The 23148-nt window shown below is 34.4% G+C and overlaps 2 protein-coding genes and 1 pseudogene across 2 annotated transcripts; all 3 read right to left on the reverse strand.

Annotated features, from left to right (window-relative positions):
• Window positions 1-339: 339 nt before the first annotated feature.
• Window positions 340-2069, reverse strand: LOC120145163 (remorin 1.4-like). Its single transcript, XM_039159054.1, has 3 exons — window positions 1038-2069; window positions 874-955; window positions 340-690 (listed from the first exon to the last, which is right to left on the reverse strand). The coding sequence occupies exons 1-3, from the start codon at window positions 1685-1687 to the stop codon at window positions 481-483; spliced, it is 942 nt and encodes a 313-aa protein (XP_039014985.1). The 5' UTR covers window positions 1688-2069; the 3' UTR covers window positions 340-480.
• A 3330-nt stretch (window positions 2070-5399) lies between these two features.
• On the reverse strand, window positions 5400-13986 carry LOC120145301 (uncharacterized membrane protein YuiD-like). The gene is made up of 7 exons (XM_039159179.1): window positions 13982-13986; window positions 8677-8681; window positions 7256-7368; window positions 6510-6666; window positions 6198-6248; window positions 5992-6084; window positions 5400-5734 (listed from the first exon to the last, which is right to left on the reverse strand). The coding sequence occupies exons 3-7, from the start codon at window positions 7345-7347 to the stop codon at window positions 5660-5662; spliced, it is 468 nt and encodes a 155-aa protein (XP_039015110.1). The 5' UTR covers window positions 7348-7368; window positions 8677-8681; window positions 13982-13986; the 3' UTR covers window positions 5400-5659.
• LOC120145429 lies at window positions 8319-13544 on the reverse strand (annotated as a pseudogene).
• Window positions 13987-23148: the final 9162 nt, after the last annotated feature.

Below are 23148 nucleotides of genomic sequence, written 5' to 3' on the forward strand. Positions count from 1 at the left end.
TAAACGAAGTCTTACCGGTTGGCAATGTGCAGGTTATCGATTACTACGGAAGCAAAGGTATTCTAGCCAATCTTCCTGCAGAGAAACCCGCAAAAAGGTCACTTCGGAGGTTCAAAAAGTCCTTTCTTCACAGGACTTGATCCTTCATCTCTCCCTTTTCTCCAAAACTTTGTAAACCGTTTCGAATTAATCCAACACTAATCCAACACATTGCCGGAAAACCGGAGTTTACGTTTCGTTAGTGAGCATTTTGCTGGCTTTGTGAGTCCAAGAGGTGTTCTTGTAACAAAATAATGGTGTGCTACAGGTTTGGTAGTAACATTGAAGTGAAAATTTTCTGATATATGGTCAATGGCCTTATCTTTTTCAGCATGACTGCAATTTTTTCAGCAGTAAGTCACGTCCATATAAACTCAAAAGTACATACATACATACATACATACATACATGCATACATAACTTTGGGACTCTGCAGAGTTACTACCAGCAAAGGGAGGGCAACTTGAAGGAGAAAGAAGAAGGAAAATGGCCAGTTCTCCTAATGTAATCCGCCCTCTGTGAAGTCCTTATATCTTTCTCGTTTAGCTTTGATTCTGCATTTGCACGTTTCTCTTCAGCTACTCTCCTTGTGGCTGCTAGTTTGTTTGCGCATCTCTCTTTTGCCCGAGCTCTCAAGCTCTCGGCTTTCACCTATAACACCATAGAACACCATTTATGAAAGAATGTTTTGGTAAAAATTAGAATGCAAAAGCCTATTATATAGATTTCCCTTAAGTGAGATCTCGGGTTCGAATCTAGTGGATATAGTCGATGTCTTGAGACAAATAAAGTAATCTAGTGTGTCATATACATGGATATAGCTAATGGGGTTACCTCTATTTTCTTCATTTCCAATTCAGCTTTCCTCTTTTCATGATTTTCCCATGCCTGTATCTTCACTTCTTCACGCTTATACCTAAACTGCAACGCGTTAGCTGCTAGGAACGGACGGAGGATTTTATATTAGATTAGCGAGAAGGAACAAATGAGCACATTACCTTGCCATATATTTGGCACGTTCAGCTTCATCCCAAGCCATGGCTCGAGTTTCCAAACTAGTCTGCTTACTAGCCTGACCCGATTCTTGTCTATTGAGTCGATTCGAACCATTCCCCTTAGCAGCAACATCAATTCCCGAGCCAGCTCGATCTCCTTGATGGGGCCTAACCGGGGTCGAAGAGCCTGAAGAAATAGGACTCCTACCAGCAGGAGTGGTGGCTCTTAACGGTGTTGTAGTTCTCGACTGCTCTTGGCTTGCAACAGGGGTCATCTCGGTGCCCATATCTCTCACACATATCGATCGAACACCCGAAACCGAGTTCCAAATAGCCAAATCGAGACCAACCGTTTGTGCTTCATCTTCACTGCTGGGATAATCTTGTTCCTTCTGCGGGCAAGGAGCTATCAGCCGTGTATCGTCGGCGTTTGAGTCCCGAGCTGGTTTGGCCTTGGATTGTGCCCTTTTGTCTCGACTCCTCGACAGCCCCACGAGCCATTTCTGCGCATCGTCCCATTTCGAAGGCGCCATCGGCTCCTTCCCCAAGGCGGGTCGATGAAACTCGAAATTTATGGCACCGCCATTACTGCTTGAAGAAATCTCATTAGCTGGTCCGAGGCTATAGCAAGTTTTATCTTCGATGGATCTCATTTTTACAAAAATCCCAAAGCGAAGTTGAGGTTATAGCCTCAGATTTGAGAAGCTTCAAGCTTATCTTTTACAAGCAACTGAAGTATAGAAAACACAGAAATGGAAAGACAAAAGTACTGAAACAGGTATCCTTCTGAGATTTTACTTTCATGGGAGTATTAAAAGCTTTGGATCCCATCCACTTCACGTGTTGGATTTTATCCCCAGAGTTTTAACTAATCACCATGGATTTACTATCAATGGAAGCTTAATGATTTCACAGACTAAAAGAAGCAACTGGGTTTTTTGGGGGGATAGAAGAAACGTCATTTAACAGTCTAAGAGAGAATAATGAGTGAAAAGCATGGATATTTGTGACGCATTCGCCAGAGGTAAAGATGAAATTTTCAGAGTTTCCAGAGCTTCAGATCCATTGAGCATTAAAATATTGTGAAAGACAAATGCTTGGGAAATTATTTGTACGGCGGGTTAAGGTCCACATAAGAAATGTATTATAAAAGATATAATATTATATAATATTTTAATAATTTCCCCAATAAAAGGATGTCGTTTTGTGTTTGTTGAGTATTAAGATAATTATGTCGAAACGATGTTATTTTGGTAAGACATTCATGTTAGTAACATCACGATGTAAAATTATCATATTATTGTGTCATTAAATTATTAATGATGGAGTGATATAATTACACTTAAAAGTAAGCGTTAGTATTAAAATTAGTAAAATTAAAACGGTGAAATAAATGAGTCAACGCTTAAAAACTGATGGGATTTGAAGTTGTTTACCCTTAAAAATATTACGAAAACAGTGTACACCTTGAAAATTGTTAAAAAAATTTAGTATTTAATTAACGAGATTGTTTCAATTAGTAAACAATTGATATCACTTGAGTATATATTGAGTCTGAATCTTTATATATATATAAAATCTTCATTGAGAAATTCATTTACTACAATTAAGTATATAATCCGAATCGATCTAAATTAGTTAAAATAAAATTTTAAAATTCGAAAAGATAAGTAAAAAGAACAATATTTTAATTTAAGCTCAATTAAAAATACCGTATTTTTATAATATTTTTAGTTGCAGTCTTTCCTGCTATTTTCAATCTTAAATTAGACTATAATCTTTTAAAAATAAAATTAGCTGACTTCATTCCCATATGTAATGGGGTAAAAGGAGGTAGGGTAGTAGGCTGGCCCCTAATACAAGGTTGAGAACAACTTTCGTAAAAGACATTCGTTATGAATTGTCCTCAATGAAACTCAATCTTATGATCACAATGTTAAAAACCTTGAGCTCTACCAACTGAACTAGACGATCAATTCAGACTATAATCTTTTAGACATCCCCAAATGCTTTGGGTTGCTGGAAACTCGAACCAACCAAAGATCAAATGTAACCCCATCTTTGGTACGGTAATAAATGGTGGTGGGAAACCATATTTAATGAGGACGATGTTTTAGGGTAAAATACAATCCAGGTCACTTATAATTACTTTAGTTATATATAGGTCCTCTTCTTCTAAAATTTATAAGTTAATCATGTAAAATATTATTACAAACATGTCACTCATTTGTTTAAAACAAAAGAGAAGTCTAACATGATTTGGTCTCATATTCATTTTAATTTCTAAAACATATATTTTGTTATTAATTTGATCCTAATTTTAATTAATGTAATAAATTTAACCTCTCATATTCAGAATTTTGTCAAATTAATCCTTTTTTATATTATCAGATCAGAGTAACAGTTGGATAATCACATTCTTTTATTAGTCTCAGATGATTTATAAGGTAAAAATATATCTAAAATTTTCTTGATCAGTTGACAATAAAAACAATTACTCTCTACGGATATTATTATTTGAATCCGAAACTCTTTAAAAAAATAATACTTATTTTAACTATTTAAATCACTTAATAAATTCAATTATTTATCTGTTTCAAAACTAAATTTAATTCGATATAAAAATATTTGAGATTCATGTAAATGTGAGCGTCGGGCCAAGTGGGAAATACAATGCCTCTGAAATCCTTCACGTGCCTGGAATGGACCCTTATCTGTCACTTATTTTAAATTGACTGTTGACGTAATTGTCAGTTAAATTTTGGATAACATTGATTAAAGGTCCCCGAATTATATTTAATAATTATTTTAGTCATTATATTTTAAAAAAATTATAAAACGGGCATTAAATTTATTGAACTGTAATAAAATGATCATTGTAATGTTATAATAAATGTAAATGTTCGATAAAGTTAATGATTATTTTATAATTATTTAATAAAATTTAATGATCATTTTGTAATAGCACGATGACATGTCATGACTATTTTATATTAGTTTGATCAATTTAATCCGAGATAAGAAAAATCAATTTGATTGGAAAAATATTTAAATACAATTTGAATGATGACTCGTCAACTCAAAATTTTTAAACGTGATGGAATACTCACTCCTGATCCCTCCTACCCTTACATCTTGCTTCGTTTTAAGTATATTTTTAACCAATTTTAAATCGCATGCTCTTCTACCACTATAAATATTTATGTAGCTTTAATTCTCATTTTTAATAAATAATTTACTCTCTTAACTTTCTATTTTATTCCATTTGTTTTTTACCGTAATTTTTGTAAATTCATTATTTTGATCAATTTTTTAACTCTTTTTATACTCTAATCGATAATTTATCCTCACGATTCATTCTTTAAAAAAAATAAAACTATAAATATATTTTATAACTTTAGATGATATTTGATTTATCAAACAGTATTACAATGCGAACAAGAATATGAAGGAATATACATGTGTATCTTAAAAGGTCAGAAAAATCCTTCAATTAGAACCAATGTGTAATAATTTTATAAATAACTATAATTAAATTTAGGCAAAAACTTGAACAAGTATAATTCATTAACTTGATTAACTCAAATTTTTTTACTCAACTTATTTAATTATTTACCTTTAAATTTAATAATCGTTTTATAACTTTTAAATTCAAATAATAAAATCAATTACTTTAATGACCTTTAATGTACCTTATCCTTTTGGGGGCTACTTGATGCTTAGAATGCCTTTGTATTGGATTGGGCAGGGAAGGATGATATCAATTGTGTTCTTTATGAGAGGATTTAAGTATGAATTTGATTGTAAATATGAAATATATAAAGAATATAAAAAATTTCATATATATTAAAAAAGGAAATTTGTATTTACAAAAAAATCTTAAAAAGTAAATCAAAATACAAAAAACCCTAATTTTTAATTAATTAATGCATCCAATTTTTGAAACTTTGAAATTTAGTTTAAAAAAATAAAAAATAATATAAATTATAGCTAAGTAATGAAATTTTAGGAATATATTGCTTCCATTTATTACTTTTATTTTCCGATTTCCCCCAAACCTCAACATAGGGCTTAGGTTAGGTTTCATATTGGGCCAGCTTAAGGCCTTCCCTTCTGCTTCGGGTGAGTGAATGAAAATTGGGTAAATTACGCAGTTGGTCCTCCATTTATTAGCACATTCTCATTTGATCCTCAAACACATTTGCATTTGAATTCAAATATATATCAAACCACTGATTTTAATCTCATCATATCGATTTTCACCATTTCAGATGCACATACTCATCAAATACTCGCATCCGAATCCGAATAACGCGACACATATCCGACAGAAGTATGACAGTCACAATCACCATATCAAAGCAAGTCACATGATTCCATATACATGTGTTGTATTAAAAATGAAGATGCTAATGGTTAAAATGAATTGAAGGTAAATCCTAAAACCCAAAGTTAACAGCATTTCATCATTAGACATCTGAAACTTACAATTCAAATCTCAGAAATCTCCGGGGGGGGCAAAAGGTATTCGAATTGAGCTTCTTTTCGTGTAACTAGTACAAGTTTAACGGATCAAAGCTCTTCATTGAATGATATCTATCTATGATCTAAAACAAGCGTCAGCTTTACCTAGCAGCCGCCAGCATAATTAAATGGCCGGCGGCTGCTGTAATAGCGCCAAACAATCCGCCAGCAGTAACCTGTAATTGAATTGGGATGTTAAAAGCATTACTCTTCCACGTATGGCATTATCTGAAACGATGCCAAAGGTTTTCTCTTTTGGAACTCGGTTTTTAACTTCCGAAAGTTTGAATCCAACATGTTGATAATGGAAAAATATAAACACAATGCCTATAGAAATTAGTTGCAGTATATTAACTTGGACATTGTTGATAACGGAAGAACATAGTGACTCGGGACAATATCTTCTCGATCAATTAGCAAAAGGAAAAGATACCTGAGGAGGAGTGTGACCGAGAAGTTCTCGTAGTGGTCTGCTCTCAGCCAAAGGATGCTCAGCGGGCAATTCACAAACAATTTGGTTTAAGACCTGAAGAACACAGGGTTTTGGAAATGAATACATGAAAGATATCAAGTCTAAGCAACTCATTTCCAATTTCCAAAACAATCAACTACTAGGAAACACTAGCAATGGAATCGAACCTGTGCCTGCCGGCCAGCATGTAATCTCACACCGGTTGCATCATACATTACCTGCAAATCAAATCCACCCCATCAGAACTCAATCCGCGTTGTAGGCAATATCAACGACATGAGATGCATATTCATTGATTAAGACACATAGTAAACTTTTCTCAGGTATCACAGGTCGATATTAGGAGAAAAACCCAGATTAGCATTAGCACAAACAAAGGAAGCAAATAATTTGGAAAACGAAGTCCTCAGGCTTTTCGTTTCTATGTTATCCTACATACATATATGTCAAACCATAAAATGAGAAACAAAAGATCATACGATGCTTGCTAAGATCAATGCAGTTGCAAATAATGCTCCTCCAAAGCCTTCTTGGACCCCGATCGCCGTAGCGAGAGCAACAACCGTAGCAGAATGTGATGAAGGCATCCCACCAGATGCTACAAGTTGCTTGAAATCCCATCGTCTTTCGTTATACCTGCAAATCTAGGAAAACCTTAAGACTCTCAGGAGAAAACTAATTACAAAGTAGCAAATACCCATATATGATATTTTTTTTCTACAAGCTTGCCACCCAACATCTAAGCTTTTCTCATCAAATTATCTGTTTGAGTAACCAAAATGGTTCCTTGAACCAAAATTTTCTTCCCCATTCTTAACAAACAGCTAGAAATTGGGTTATGAAGAAGAGTACAAAAAAGAAAGCTCGATATGCTATGATCACAAAATAGTAACTGAACCAAGGCAACAATTGACCAGAATTCAAGAAAATACATGTGATGTTATTTAGAATTTATTCCCAAACCAGGTCATATCAATTATCATCATGATTAACAGATCTTCAACGCAAGAATCAGACCAAATTATGACTCAAAACAGATGTAAAGGCTACAACATTTCATTAATAATCCAAAACAGCAATTACCCATTTCAAAACTCCCAGCGAAAAGACCATTGAAAGACAAAAAACCAAAAACGGTCCACAAGTCTTGCAACATGAAAGTAAAAGAAACACGGGAAGAACAAGCAAAGATTTTAAGTTTCATGGAAGAGAGAGAGAGAGAGACCAGGAGGTGAAGAACTTGATGGATTGGGCAATAGCGAAGGCAAGGAACGCAGAAATGAGAGGGTAGTTCGTGAAGAATGAGGAAGAAGACATTGATGAAAGACAATAATAATGTGTATGCGTGCGTGTAGGAGGGGATACTCTGAATCAAAGCCACTGATGTAGCTGTAATTTCATCCTTGTTTTTGAATACGAGAACAAGAAAGCAAAGAAAGAGTGGGTACTTGTTGTGATGAAGAAGAAGAGCAGATTAGGTGGCGAAGTTTAATGAATCCAATTCCTTTCTGGAAGCAGAATATAGAGAAAGAAGTACAAAGTAAATGCTTTGCTTTGCTTGTTTTATATTATAAGTATTTTGGTTTCCGGTGTTTAACGTTTTTTTTATATATTTATTAATGATATTAATTAGGGTAAATCACACATTTAGTAACTAAACTATCAGTTTTGAACCATTTTAATATCTAAACTTTCAATTTTTTTCAAAATCATATCTAAAATTTAGTTTTCATTTCATTTTAGTATTCACCTTTAAAAACTTTAGTTTTTATTTTATTTTAGTACCATGTTCAAACTTTAATATTAAATTTTGAATTTTTTAAAAAAGTTTAGGTACTAAAATGTATAAAATCTGATAGTTTAAGCATTAAATACACCATTTGTCCTAAATTTTATGATTATAAGACAATATCTATTAATTATATATAAAAATAAAATTTTTAAATGTTTTAAGTATTAATTTGTGATATTTTGAAATATTTAACTTATTTTTCAATATAAAACTATATTTTTCATTTCTTTCTTATTTTTAACAATTCCTTTTTCATTAAAAAAATTAACAGTCATTTGACATGTTAAAATTAAATAGTATCTAGAAAAGAATAAGCATTCCTTTAATGGCTGAAACGGGTCATGTGGCCTACTAGGTAGAAAAGGGGACCAAGATAGAGAACTTATCATATGACAAATCAAACCTTACATCATACTGAAGCAAGAAACTTGCAATTGCTCTTGATGTTTAATAATTCCTGTATATGAACATTGTAATTTCAAACAAAATAATATAGATATCAGATATTATGATTTGCTCAAGAGGTTCAACGTGATTGCTCAATGGATGCTTGACTATCACCAGTTACTAATAGTGTTAGGTCCTTTGAAAAATAACAATCAAATCAGAGGAAATATATAATATACCAGAAATGAGTTCTTGACCAAGTTGAAGAAGGATAGGCTGGGCTCCCAGTTCCATGCATTATCCTTGCAATAGCTCTTGGAGTAAACTTAACATTGGAGTTGCTCTGCAGAAAGACCTGGTTGGCCAAAACAGATGAAATGTTGTAGGACTACCACAGGACTCATGAGTACCCTGAGAACAGAATAGCATTGGCTGTATAAATCTCACCTTTATATCAGCACGAAGAAAAGGGCTGCAAATGCAGATGATAGGTCTATTATTATGGGGAAATAAAACTAAAAAATAGAGAAAGGGACAGATGACTTATTCAGCATGATTTTTTTTTTAAAATTATGAAACCAAAAACCATCTTGGATAAATGTTAAATGTCCTTCATCTTTGATGTCTTAAAGCCAAAGACCAAGAATATGTGTACCTGTTGTGACCCATCTTATCAAGGACACTGGGATTATTGTCTCCCTTAAAATAATCCAAAATCTTATTTTGCAAGCATGTTGTCTGCTGTGCAACATTACAATCATGTGTCTTCTCGCACACATCCACTTCAAAAACTGCAGAACTGTACATGACATCCAATTTCCATACCCGATTCATGAGGGGGAATTTCCAGTCCGAGTTAAGAGATGCAAGAACAACAAGTTGGTGTTGTTGATTGCATTGAATATACCATCAACTGTTATAGTAATATTTATTGACATCAGAGTAGAAACAGAGTACTCCATAACTTAGGGGTGGAGAAAGGCTGCTTTGTAACCGAATCGTTTTTCTTATTAAAATGTCTAGAAACAGAAATTGCAACATCATATGACATGGATCTCTTTTACAATAAAGTATAACTTGCTCTGTCATGAGGTACATACCTGAGAAGAATTCCCATTCTACACAACCAAGCATGAAAAATGTACTCACTTCCTCAAAATTGCAGAAACTGCAGGATCCTTGTCAGCAAGTGACATTGGGGAAGTCTGTAAATATGTAAATTATTTCAGTCTTCAATTAATACCTCGCTTCAGAGCTTCCAAGTTTCAAGAAAAGACCCTTAAGATTTTAAACGATCACCGCAACCTAATTGCCCGAGACAATTAACATGTAAGATATATCTATGAGAGGTTTCATTACCCTATGGAAATTCAGAATACAAGTAACATTTAGCTGTGGAAGCAGATGTAAGTACTGTGTTTCACCCAATTCCAGATGTGTTAAGAGTGTGAGCATTACCTGCAAGCAACAAATTAGATGAATGGTAGCCAATAATATGCTGAATGTCAGGCTACCGACATGATTTTTAAAACGAAAAGAAGAATCATGATATAGTAAGATAAGCCTACTCCAAATTTTAGCATAAATGTTTCAAATTGCATATTTGGTTACATATTATTAGTTATATGGAAACTATTAGATTGCAAATTCTAAAAGTTCATTCAGCATGGTACAAGAGAGAACCTCTTCTTTCATATCAAATTTACGAGATGCAGATTCTTTGACCAGTGAACAAACTTTCAAATGTGAATTTGCGTCATCAGCAAAAATTTGACGAAGGAATTTGTTTACTGAAAATTCATCCACTCCGTCACTGACAACAAAAAGTTGTATATAAGTTTATAATTCAGAGAAATCATCTCAATAAATTCTTATTGTAAGATCAGTTTCGTGCTAAGCACCTGTGCATAAGACTACGGACCTTGTAATATGTGGCATCATCAAAAAAGAGATGTCAATAAGACAATCTCCCATCTCGTCCACCACGGCCAATCTCCTACAAGAGGTGATCATTCATTTGTTTAGCAGACATCGAGGTACAAAATGCCCTGCAAAAACCTAACAGTTAAGGAGCACATATCAACCTGGACATACTCTTCCAAGCTTTCTGGCAAGCTATAATGAATTACCTGAAACAAAATCAAGGGAAGAAAACAGTTGCCACTATTTAAAAATGGTGGTGCGACATCCAATGCAAGCAAATCACAGCAGAAGGAGAGCATAGAAAGTGTTTGTATACACGAGATTCCCGAAGTGCTACCTCAAATTGAATCTGCTATTTAATAATTTTCCACTTCAGTATCTTTCAAACCCAGTGAAGAAGACAACTAGAACTAGGAAAACTAAAGTAGAGAGGAGCAGCAGTGGTCTACCCTTTTTACATACCATCATTTATGACAGAACCATTATACCATCATAAAATTCTAAATCACTAATGCACCAAAATTTTGACTAGATTTTATTTTGGGTATAAGAGGATACAATGGATTTAGCCTAGGATCATCAGGCAAAAATCTCAACTACCCTTTACAACTTGAGCTAAGGCCAGGTGGGAAAAACTAGATTAGATTTGATGTGAATTTTATGGCGAGAAATCACATAACTTATACATGAACTTTTTCTTCTTACAGCTCCAACATCCCTCTTGTCAAGCCCCATGCCAAATGCCACAGTTGCAACAACCTTCAAAAGATAGTTATTGAGGTAATTGTTATAACCAATAAAAGCTTTCAAAAGGGAAAAAATTTATTCAGTGCAGAACTTAGATATTGCAGTGAGATAAGTCACATCACTCTGATCTTGTTGGCACAAAACAACTCCTGTATGCGGCTGCGATCCCTTGCCAGCATTCTCCACTATGGTAACTCTACATGAACATTAAAAATAAGCTTGTTAGAAGCCTAAAATGTACTATCTGATGGAAAGCATTGCACATGTAAAAACACTCACCTTTGCAGAGATAATGTTATCACATAAGTACCTGCTTATCTCATCAGTTTGAGACTGCAAAATCCAGGGCAAGTAGAAATTACTAATGGCCTGAGAAGTGAGAACTATACATGGACTACATAAAAGCAATAGCTAAAAACTGAGATCAAGAGCATTACGAAAAGGCTTAAACATATATTTGGTACCTGAACTAGGCACATTCTCCCAAGTTGGTACCTAAGGAATTTTTTTCTCCCAAGTTGGAATCTGGACTTTAATTTCATCCATTGTTTTGGTACTTTTATTAATGATATTAACTTTTGATGACGTGACAATACAAGATTATAAAATGTGTCAATGATGATGTCATCATAAGTGTTTTTCTTAAAAAAATTGTAAAAATTTATTAGAAGTACCAAAACAGTGCATGAAATTAAAGTTCAAGTACCAACTTGGGGAGAAAAATTCTTTAAATACCAACTTAGGAGAAGGTTCCTAGTTCAAGTACCAACTTGGGAGTAAAAATTCTTTAGGTACTAATTTGGGAGAACATGCCTAGTTCAGGTACTAAATGTATATTTAAGCCTTATAAATCAAAACATTTAAATAAAAAAAACTTATAAAAATAGTCTTTCTGCTCCAGGCAAATTTAGTAGCAGAAGATGCTAAGTTGCTTATATAAGGGATTTAAGGAATTAGCATATATGTGCTATCCAAAAGAACTGCTCAAAACTGAGCATTAATGGCCAATTGATCTGAGTAAAGGAATTCGTCAATGAGAAGAGCCATGGACTCAAAAATATTCAAAGGAATACCAGTCTTACCTGAAATTTGCAGTAAACAATAATGCTTCGAGCTTCCAAAACAGGAGAGGACTTTGTCAACTTTAGCATATCCTTCGTCCTATGATGATCGAACAGTTAGAAGCATATTCATAGGATAACCTACCCGTGGAGTAAAGTTAAACTGAAAAAACAGGATTGGACTTGCCTATTGCCACTCAAAGACACCGATAGCTGTAGATTATCCCTTACTTGTGCCTTTTGAATTAGGTTGGTTGAAGAAATCTCTAGCGCTGGCATAACAGACGACAAAGTTGTGGTTGTGGCAGTTGCAGTCATTGCAAGAATGCATTCAGCATTGAGTTTGGCACGAAGTAAAGATGCCGTCATTCTCATATATGATGGCCGGAAATTATGCGACCTGTATAATTTGAATTCATTTCAAATTTTCAATACATTCAATACTTTCAGGTGATGTACAATAAGAAGAATGGTATTTCAACTTCTCACCATTCAGATAAACAATGAGCTTCATCAGCCACGACAAGTGATACAAAGCTAGTACCAGAAAATATTGTCAAAATGTCTGCATTCAAAAGCCTTTCTGGTGAAACAAAAAGCACCTGAGACATAAGCCATGAAAAATTAGCTTTTGGGCAGTAATGCAATTCAAACAATATTCATTCTATTCATCAATAACGTTCTAAAATGTTAAACCCACTTTTATGCTTCCTTCTTGAATCATTTTTAGTGTCTCGGCAGCCTCTTCGGGTCCCTATTTCATGCAAAAACACCACATAACGTCATTTATCAATAACTAATAAATTTCAAAAGAGAGAGAGACAACCCAATTCCTACCTGACTGCTAGACAATAAACCGCCTGGAATCATGGGGGGCAACTGTTTCAACTGATAAATCATCAAAGCCACCAATGGACTCACGACCAATGTAACCCCTGGCAAAACCACTGCCGGAATTTGATAGCAAAGCGACTTCCCAGCTCCAGTTGGCAAAACTAGCATTGTCGATTTTCCAGCAAGCACCATCTTGATTGCTTCCAGCTGTCCATCACGGAATGAATCATAGCCATACATACAGGTTCTCATCCGTCACCTCATTTTGAACAGCCGAAATTGCTGCTTCAACTGACTCAAACCTACTAAGGTTTTCTACTTTCGAATACTTTGTAACGTCAGAAACTAAACCTTCTTCATCGCAAAGGTTTCCCATACCAACTTCGGGTTTGACTCTTCTCTTGCTTCTTTTGAAATACTTTGATTTGTAAGAGTAATTGTTCATCTTTTTTCCTTTAGCTGTGAACTTGCGCTTATAGCCTCTGAAATTGAGCTTAACGAAGTTACCTTCGTCACTGCGCCTGTTTTAAGAATGAAACCGACTCAAGCAGCTAACGGTCATCTTAAGCATGTTTACTTCTTTGCCCTTTTGCCGCCTTTCTCTGCCCGCCCTTTTTACCGTTAAATGAAATTAACTCCTACTAGAATTAGTAAGCCTCTGCTCGACGTTCATAATTCAAAAACAAAAGTACTTTTCTCTCAAGAAAAAAAAATTCCCTTTACTTTTCTCCCAAGAAAGTTTTTTTCCCCTATTTATACCCATACTCCATTGGAAGAACGAAACAAAATCTTAATTTGTTCTAGCTACTGAGTTGTAAATTACAAGAAAAAAATTTGTTGCAATTACACAGAAAAGAAATATGGTTGAACTCCTGAGTCGTGATGATTTTAAGCACATTGATCCCAATGGAGATCCTTTCGAATGGTTGCTTCAAATAGCCAAATTTGAGGGAGAGAAAATGCAGGAAAACCATGATCATGGCCGTTCCAATGGTTTCAAATGGTTTCGACAGCTACCTGAGTTTCTTTGCAAGAAAGAAAGCATGGGGTTCGACAACAATGGTGGGAAGAAATCAAAAACGCAAGTTGAAAGAAGAAGATGGTGATGGAGATTGGGGAAGTGGACTGAAACCCAAGTTGAAGAGATGCAAGAAACAGAAACCCCAATCCCCAATCCCAACACCCGACATGCCGGACACATTCAAACGGCACATACTTGAAGATGGTGATCGAGAATGGGGAAGTGAACTGAAACCCAAGTTGAAGAGAAGCAAGAAACAGAAACCCCAATCCTCAATCCCAACACCCGACATGCCGGACACGTTCAAACGGTACATACTTGAAGACATGGGCGGTTCTGGTTTGGTTCTAGTCATTCAAAAGACCCTCTTTTTCTCCGACGTTAATCATACCGCCAGCCGCTTCTCCGTACCCTTCTCGCAAGTCAAAAGCCATGACTTTCTGACAACAATAGAGGCTGATGACTTGGCTCACAAGAAACCGATGCAAGTGTGCTTCTTGGATCCGTCGATGGAGAAAACTACCATGACTTTTAACAGGTGGGATATGGGGAAAAACTCACTCTACGTGATGATCGAATCGTGGAACTCAGTAGTGAAGAGCAACAAACTCAAGAAGGACGAGATTGTGCAACTCTGGTCTTTCCGAATGAATTCAGAGCTATGCTTCGCATTAGTCAGAGTCTAAGATTCAGCACCAAGGTTAACAAGTCTATGTGTAGGCTTCTGTTATTTTTGTTCTTTCTAAAATCAAGAATGTTTGGTTATTTTAGCTAATGTAGTTATCAGACGTCTACTGCTAAATTAAATGGAGGACTACTGCCTTGCATCAATCCGAATAATAAGCCTTAAGAAAGTGTTATACTAAAGAGAATGAAAGTTATACTTTTTTTCTAATCAATTTGCAAAAACATACAATATAGCATAAGGACGTGTATGAATGTGACAGTTAGCTGAACAATCAGTCCGTGTGTGTAGTATAATGGAGCTTGCAGCTTCACTCGAAACCCATAATCATTTAAAAATAGATCAATTCCAAGGTTAGCATTCGTGTTCGTACACTAAGAATAATACATTCTTACACAACACAGTTTTAGTCCTATAATGAGCAATTGCAACATGACTAGATTTCGTGCTGTTCACGGTAAAATTGCAGTTCCCTTGTCTGTGAGCAGAAGGTCGAGAAAAGGATTGTCGAAGATCCCTTCCGATCTGCGCTTTAACGCATTTATCTCGAAACACTTTGCGTACTCTCGGTGGCTCGACATCAATAGTATCGGCTGTGAACCTTACCCCATTTGATGCATCCCAATGCTATGGAGTGGGGTGTGCTAAATGAAGCAGCTGCTATTGGGCAGAAGAGAAGTACTACAAGTGGTAAGGTTGGCTCATTAGGATTCAATATACATTCGAAGGAGCAGTTCGATAAGCTTGGTGCATAATTAGATGGTATCGCTGGAAACCAAACGGAAGCACGATATCCTCATGCAGAGAACATATGAACCTGCATCCACACACAAGCAAACATGGCTTGCAATTTCTAAGAACATAACGTTAAATGCCATTCAATCGACCATTGTATGTTTATATTTCCATGAAACATGTGTCTAGATCAATGAAGAACATATGATGTTAAATGCGAAATAGCTCTAATCATTTCGACCCCCAACATTTCTTCAGCTTTGACTGCCTTGTTTTCTCCCATCAAGGCAGCAGCTTGCAGCAATACAGGTCATATTATGAAGGGATCTATTGAAATGGTAATCAAGTTATAAATATTTTTTACTTTATTGTTTGTTATTGACAAATGAAAATCGAGTGCAGGTGTTGTACGTGATGATATAATAAGTGAAAGTGACCATGAATCTCGGGTCCCATGATTTTGAAATTCTCTAAAATTATTGACAAGTCTAGGCTTTCCTTAAAAGGTGATAGACCCCAAGGTTCATACAACTCTCAATGTGAGCCTATGTCTAATAACTCGGTGAGCATTAAATAAATAAACAAATAAAATAGAGATATTAAATCGGGAACAAATCATATGAAGGAGTTCGTACAAAGGACTTGAAAACCTAAATAACAAATTCAAGGCTAGAATTTCAAGATTTTAAAGCGACGATTGATTCAATCTGAGGATGATGATGAGAGGACTTTAATTAAAGGCATGCCGAGAATGAATAAGTCCACTTGGTTGTTATATTTCAACTTATAAGGTCAGATTATTTAGATTCGCTACCTTCTTATTCATGTTTGATATCTCATAAATTCATTTATAAAAGCTTTTTAGTTAGTCTTTAAAATATAGTGAGAACTTTTTGATAGGTTTAAGGATTACAAACTTGATTAGTTGAAGCCTAACTTTTGTATGCTTAATTATGAGGGGGAATATTAAGCATAAATTGTTACGAGACCTTTATAAGAAAAATAAAAAAGCTGTATAGATAGTTGACTTAAAAGTATAGTGATAGAATGAGAGTGCTTATCTAGGACAAGTATATTTAGTGTGTCACATCTCTTTTTTCGGATACCTATTTGGTGCACTGTTCGTTTCTATGCTCATTATTTTAGTTCATAAAATACTATGACAAGTATACACACTTCGTTAGGGGTGTTCACTGTTCGGTTAAAACCGAATTAACCAATCGAACCGAAATTTCGGTCGGTTAATTTTGGGTTTGGTCGGTTATCATTTAATGGTTTTTTTTTCAAATTTTGGTTTCTGTTAATTCGGTTCGAAATCGGTTAATTAACCAAAATAATTAAATATTTAATATTGTATATATATTTTATTTAGCTTTAGGGGTGTTTGAACTCAGTTTTTACCGAATTAACCAAATAAATCAAAAAATATTTAATATTTAATATTTAATATATATTATTTATAAATTTCGGTTAATTCGATTAACCGATCAATTAACCGAACTTAGTTTGGTTCGATTAACTTTTTTTTAGAAAAAATTCGGTTCGGTTAACAGTTAATGGAGAGAAAAATTCGGTTAATGGAATTTGGGTAATTCGGTTCGGTCGGTTAACCGAATTACCCATCTGAACACCCCTACACTTTGTAACTTGGAGAAAATGTTAAAAAAATGAAATTTGATAATCTTATTAAGACAATACTTTTGGTCATAGTAGTTGAAATGTTAATGGTCTCTTCAAAGTTAACATTTGATTCATGTGATAGACAATGCTACTAAAAACCTTGCAGCCATTAAATTCTCATTATTAATACTCCTAGAATTGAGGAAGGAGAAGAGATTGTCTATCCATAATATTCCTAATTATCGATTTATATTTTGAAGAATTAAGAAAAGACTGAAATATCTTTTAAGAGACCAAGTCATAAATGCCACATACTTTTAAGGAATTTCATAATTTGAAAATATTTATACTAATTAGTATGATGAGATTTTTGATAAATATATATATGCGCGATTATGATTTTATCTGGTATGATTTACTCTAATTTACTTGTGTAAGATTGATGGAAAATGATTTACATGTCTTATATGATATTAGTTTAGACACCTTAAGGTTAGAGAATGTGGAATTAACTGAAAATAGTTCTCTACCCTATTAATATTATAGAATGTGGGGTATCTAAAACAAATCATTGATTTCATGTATTGTGTTGTGAAACTTATAAGTTTATAATTTATATGTATGAATGATTCTTTGAAACTAAGAGAATTTTTAGTCCTCTTAGTTTAAAAAATCTTGAATGGTATATGTGAAATCATAGTAGACATATGCTTATCTAAGTAGAGTAGCTTTTGTGAAAGCTTATGAAAATTTGTTTTAATAGCTCTACTATGAAGCTTAAGATGATAATCTTAACTTAGTCAGGCAAAAGGTTGAATACCTTAAGAATTTATCTTGCTAAAAATCTTTAAAGATAGAAATCTATTTATTATTTGTATTTTCACGTGGCTGGTGAGATAACATGTGAATGGTTTAAAACCAAATCTACAATGATAATAGAAGATAATAGTACTTAAGTTGAAGTACGAGAGGATAAAAGATGATTATTTTAATCCCTTAACTTAAGAGTCGAGGGGAATTGCACTTAAGCCCATTTGGTTGAGGAATTCATGGATTCATAGCCTATATTTTGGGTAGTTCTAGTGAGAAAGGCTTGATGAATCCATCAACGTAAAAGAATCAGCTTTATACTCTTAATGAATTCATATCCCAGGATTTGGGTAGTCCTAGTGAGATTGACTTGATGAATTTGCTTACTTGAGATGTTGAGTTTTACACTCATAATGAGTTTATAGCCCATGATTTGGGTAATCCTTAGGAGACGTACTTGATGAATTCACCGCATCTTAAAAATGAGAGGTTGAGCTTTCTAATTACTCTTAATGATTTTATATCCCTAATTTGGGTGGTCTATATTGAGGTAGACTTAATAAAATCACCTACGTATAGCCACCTTCTATGAAAGACTTTTAGGCGTTCTTTCTAGAGCACTTATCAGTATCCTGAGGTATATTTGGCCCAAAATTGATGATCTATCGCGAAACTCACTTGGTGAAGAAGTTAGTCGTGTGTTGTGAGTTTACCATTATTTTAACAAGTTCCAGATTCGTTCACTTGTTAAGAGAATAATTGCTCATTCCACTTTGAATTAGTTCTAGATACATCACTAGTTCTTAAGTGACTAATTTCTTTGTTGTTCTTTTGGTATTCAAAATTCCCTACGTATTTGCATTAGTGGATGATTTTTTTCAAGGAGGATGTTACCTATTTTTAGTGAGTAGTTGGAGTAGGTTGTTGTCATTTGACAACTTTACCCCTCTACCACTCCTATAAAAGGAAAACCCCTCTCTCTAATTAATATACAGAAATTGATAGTTTCATTATTTCTTTCTCGGAAGTTTCTTATTGAAGAGTGCAACACAAGCAAATTTAACTTCCTCACTTCAGGTGTACGAGGTCTGGAAGACTATGTTAACCTTGGGGGCAATGTCCATTATGAGATTACACCAACTGGGCGAAATTGCTTCTAAGATAGTGGCTTCCATACCACAACACAATAATGTTGGTCAAAGAAAAGGGTAGCAGTCGGCGGCTTAGAATTAAAAAAGGGGGGCTGCTAAAACATGGGATGCTAAATGGCATGGGAAAATTATTTTTAGTCACTAGATTTTAGGGTATTTTCAAAGATTAGTCCCTAAGCTTCAACTATAAATACCCTAGCTCATTTAGTTTCAAAATCATCTCAAATCATTTCTTTCTCCCAATACTAGAGAGCTTTCTTGTGAGTAGTGAATGTTTTGTAAACACCTGTAAATTTTTCTCTCTTTAGTAAAAGATCTGTAGCAGTCCGGAGACGTAGGCATAATTGGCTGAACTCCGTTATCAATTTCAGGTATTATTTTCCCGCTTTTATTTCGCATTCTCACTAATATGGTTATAGGGAAATTACTCGTACTCAGTTTATTTCCCAACAATTGGTATCAGAGCTTTTGGTTGTGAATTTTGTCAATTTTTTGCGAGGTTACTGTTCATTACTATTAACGTGAATAGTGAATTTCATGAATAGTAAAAATTTGTCAGCAATACGAATTTAACGACGGAGGTGTTCTAATACACAGTGGTCCGCAAGAATTATCAGAAACGATCAAAATGAAACCAGATTCGAGTGGGAGCGATGACTGCAGACGAAGGGAAGGTGAAAATTGAAAAGTTCGATGGTGCGGACTTTGGCTTTTGGAAGATGCAGATTGAAGATTTTTTGTATCAGAAAAATCTATATCAACCTCTCTCAGTAAAGCAACCAGAGGGCATGAAGAATGAAGACTGTGCTCTTCTCGACAGAAAAACCCTCAGAGTTATCCGACTGACGTTATCCCGCAATGTTGCTTTCAACATAGCAAAGGAAAAGACCACGGCGGGTCTTATGGCAGCTCTCTCCAGTATGTATGAGAAGTCATCGGCCTCAAACAAAGTTCACTTGATGAGGTGATTATTCAATTTGCGGATGGTGGAAGGGGCATCAGTGGCTCAACACATAAATGAACTCAACACAATTACAACCCAATTGAGTTCCGTGGAAATTGAATTCGATGATAAAGTTCGAGCTTTAATTCTCTTATCATCTCTACCAAACAGTTGGAATGCTACTGTTACAGCAGTTAGCAGCTCGTCGGGAAATAGAAAATTAAAATTCGACGATGTTCGGGATCTGGTATTGAGTTAAGAAATTCGACGGATAGAAGCGGGTGAAGCATCAACTGTTAGAGTATGCCCAAATACCAATCATATGATGATTGTAATAATACTTTTATTTACCGATTTTATTGAATAAAGGCATTGCCGCTATTATTTTCAGTTATATATATATGTGTTTAACATAAATTGGAAGATAATAAAGTCCATATAATGACATAATTGTTATTATTAAAAGATCCCTAGTCAAGTATTATTATGGGCATGGACAATAATAATACGCTTAAGACTAACATGTTATTGATTGATGACAACGAGTTGTTATTGACATAGAGATGTCAGAATTGATACATGATTATATTGTTAGAGAACAATGTATTGGATTGACCCACCATGAGCATATGTCTTGGATTATTATGTGACAGTCATAACATTGCTCATGGTGATGACTATATGTATGATCCTCAGACTTGAGATCAATACTATCCCAACATATATTGTTATATGTTTTGATGCAGCTAAACAAGCTCCGTAATTGGTTGCTCTATAAAGACTGTTATTGAATATATCTCAATATATGTAGTGGGTGTGTATGATTAAGATATGATATGTCCTTCCTACATAATAGGAAATATATCACAGGCCACTTGATTGAGTAAGACTAGAAACGCATGGCCATGCTCGAATAAGTTGATATTAGATATCATAAACTATTCGTTAATTAAAGTCTACTCTAGAAATCAAGAAACAATAGATGGGCTATACAAGTGTGACTATTCCAAGACTTGTGCCTATTCTAGATATAAAGGATATAAGGATATAATACATAAAAGAGTTAATCACCAAGATGATATGTCGAATCATATTTTCTTGTAACTTAGGTGACAATGATATATTGCTAGATGTCACTCATTGTATGTAATATTAGAATTGTTCTAATAATTACTTCTAATGTTACAAGAACCTACAGGGTCACACCCTAAGATTGAAACGAGCAAAGATGTACAATTTGTTGTACGTTACTAAAATATATCTAGAGTTAATTACGTATATATTTTAATAATCTTGAATATTTAATTTCAATTAATTAAATATAGATTTAATTAATTTGAAATAATAAAATCACTGATATGATTAGGGTAACTTGGATATAAAAGGATTATTAAATTCCAATTAATTAAATATAGATTTAATTAATTTGAAATAATAAAAACCCTAATAGGACTAGGGTAACTTGGCTATAAAAGGGTGTGTTAGGTCTAACAGCTGTTTTTGTGAGAACACACACAAAACCTTCAACCACTTTCTCTCAAAACTGTTTTGGGGGAAAACAAAATTGCTCTCAATCAGGTGAACTGAGTAGAGGCCGAGACGTGATTTCGTGGAGGCTAACGATTCGAACCGATCTACACCACCAGAATTCACTCTTTCCTTGCTGTTTTTCAAGGAACCCGCTGTAAGTATTCACATCTCTTCCTCCTGATTTCAATTTTTCGTACTTGATCGCTAGTGAGACCGTCGAGTTTTTTTTCTGTTGCGCCATGAGGTGCACCGACGGTCCCAACAGTGGCATCAGAGCCACTTGTACGATCTGGATTTGTGTTAATTTTTTTGTTGATGCGATATGTATGAGATGCATGTTCTAAATCTATCGATTTTGGTAAATATGCTGATATTATTGTTCGAATCGATAACCACAATGATTAATATATTAATTTATTAAAATGTTTTTCAATCGATTTGTTGCTGGATGATCTATGGGAGTGCGATAGCAGATCGCGTTTGGAAGTGGAACAATGGTTGTTCCGATACAGAAAACCTTCGAGATTGAAAATCCCAAAAGCACGATTATGTTGATAATTTTTATCAAATCATGAAATTTTTCCATGGAAACAGAAGTACTGATTTTTAAAAAAAATCCCACCGGCCGTATCGTGACGGCCTAAGTGCGCTAGGGGCTCCGCCCATTGACCCTCATCAGCAGTACAAATTGAAGGCCTGTGTTAATATTTTTAACAATCAAATATATATGATATGTTTGTTTTGCACGGCGTTTGATATGCATGGTTATAGCCCTTGTTCAATTTACAATGGTTTATTTTGAAATACGGTCTGCGAGCCGTGCCTTTCTATATCTCTGTTGTATTTATCTTCTCATCTTACTCCCTCGTATGTAAAACGAGTTTCTTTTAAAATTGTAATCCTATGAAGAATCACAAGGAGAAAAAGAATGGCGAGAAGATGCCTAGAGAATAGTCTTAGGCTTTAGAGTTCTTGGTTCTCCCATTGGCTTGGGATGGGCCACCTTAGTCATTGTTTTGGGCTATAACCATTGCATCTTATTTATTGCTATATTTGTTATGTATGCAATGCATCAAATGATAAAATAAGAATAAATATTGATGAGATCAATAAGGGCCTAATATTAAAGCGAACAATGATGAGATAATTACACAAATCCCTCTTTATAATCTAAGTTAACTTAACCATCCAATATTTACCCTCGTTAAGGCTTTGATCGATATTGTGTGGGCTTTGCCAAAGCAATGGCACATAAATCTATCTTGGTTAAACGCGAAGAATAAGTAAGTGATATTCACCGGTTGAAATATTGGTAATAACTTAGCTAGGTTATTCTAATAGGATTAGAAACCTAGAGGTTAAATATTTGGATAAGTCATGAGATGACTTGAACAAAAGTTATTCACCAAAATGAGGAGTTACATGAGATGTAACTAGTCAAGTGTTACTTACCTAAATAATCATTATCCTAAAAGGAAAGCCAAAGCTGATTTAGGAAATTGATGTATTATGGATCCTCACCCACTAGAAAATTTTTTTATTGAATTTTTCTAAAATTAAAACAAAGAGGGTTTTTAATTTTGAATAAAATAGTGGGAGTAATTTGTAAATAAAGTCCTATTTATAAATTTTAATTCGGTAAATTTACTTACTTTAATATTTCCATTGTTGTAGATTTAATGGAAAACAACACTTTATCACTGCGATCACTCCTTGAGAAGGGTAAACTTAATGGCATAAACTTCCTTTACTGGTTTCGTAATTTGAGAATTTTTCTCAAACAGGAAAGGAAGGAATATGTCATTGAGGAACCTGTTCCTGATGAACTGGCAGCTAATACTTCAAAAACTGACAAAGAAAAATTCAAGAAACATATGGA

This window comes from Hibiscus syriacus, unplaced genomic scaffold, assembly GCF_006381635.1.
Source record: "Hibiscus syriacus cultivar Baekdansim isolate YM2019G1 unplaced genomic scaffold, ASM638163v2 tig00110893_pilon, whole genome shotgun sequence".
Lineage (NCBI taxonomy): Eukaryota > Viridiplantae > Streptophyta > Magnoliopsida > Malvales > Malvaceae > Hibiscus > Hibiscus syriacus.

Coding starts and splice junctions, on each gene's coding strand:
- LOC120145163 (XM_039159054.1), bottom strand. CDS start 1,687: ATGAGATCCATCGAAGATAAAACTTGCTATAGCCTCGGACCAGCTAAT. Junction 956..1,037: donor CGTGCCAAATATATGGCAAG/GTAATGTGCTCA, acceptor GTTGCAGTTTAG/GTATAAGCGTGAAGAAGTGA. Junction 691..873: donor TGGAAATGAAGAAAATAGAG/GTAACCCCATTA, acceptor ATGGTGTTATAG/GTGAAAGCCGAGAGCTTGAG.
- LOC120145301 (XM_039159179.1), bottom strand. CDS start 7,347: ATGTCTTCTTCCTCATTCTTCACGAACTACCCTCTCATTTCTGCGTTC. Junction 6,249..6,509: donor CATTGATCTTAGCAAGCATC/GTATGATCTTTT, acceptor TTTGATTTGCAG/GTAATGTATGATGCAACCGG. Junction 5,735..5,991: donor TCGGTCACACTCCTCCTCAG/GTATCTTTTCCT, acceptor ATTCAATTACAG/GTTACTGCTGGCGGATTGTT.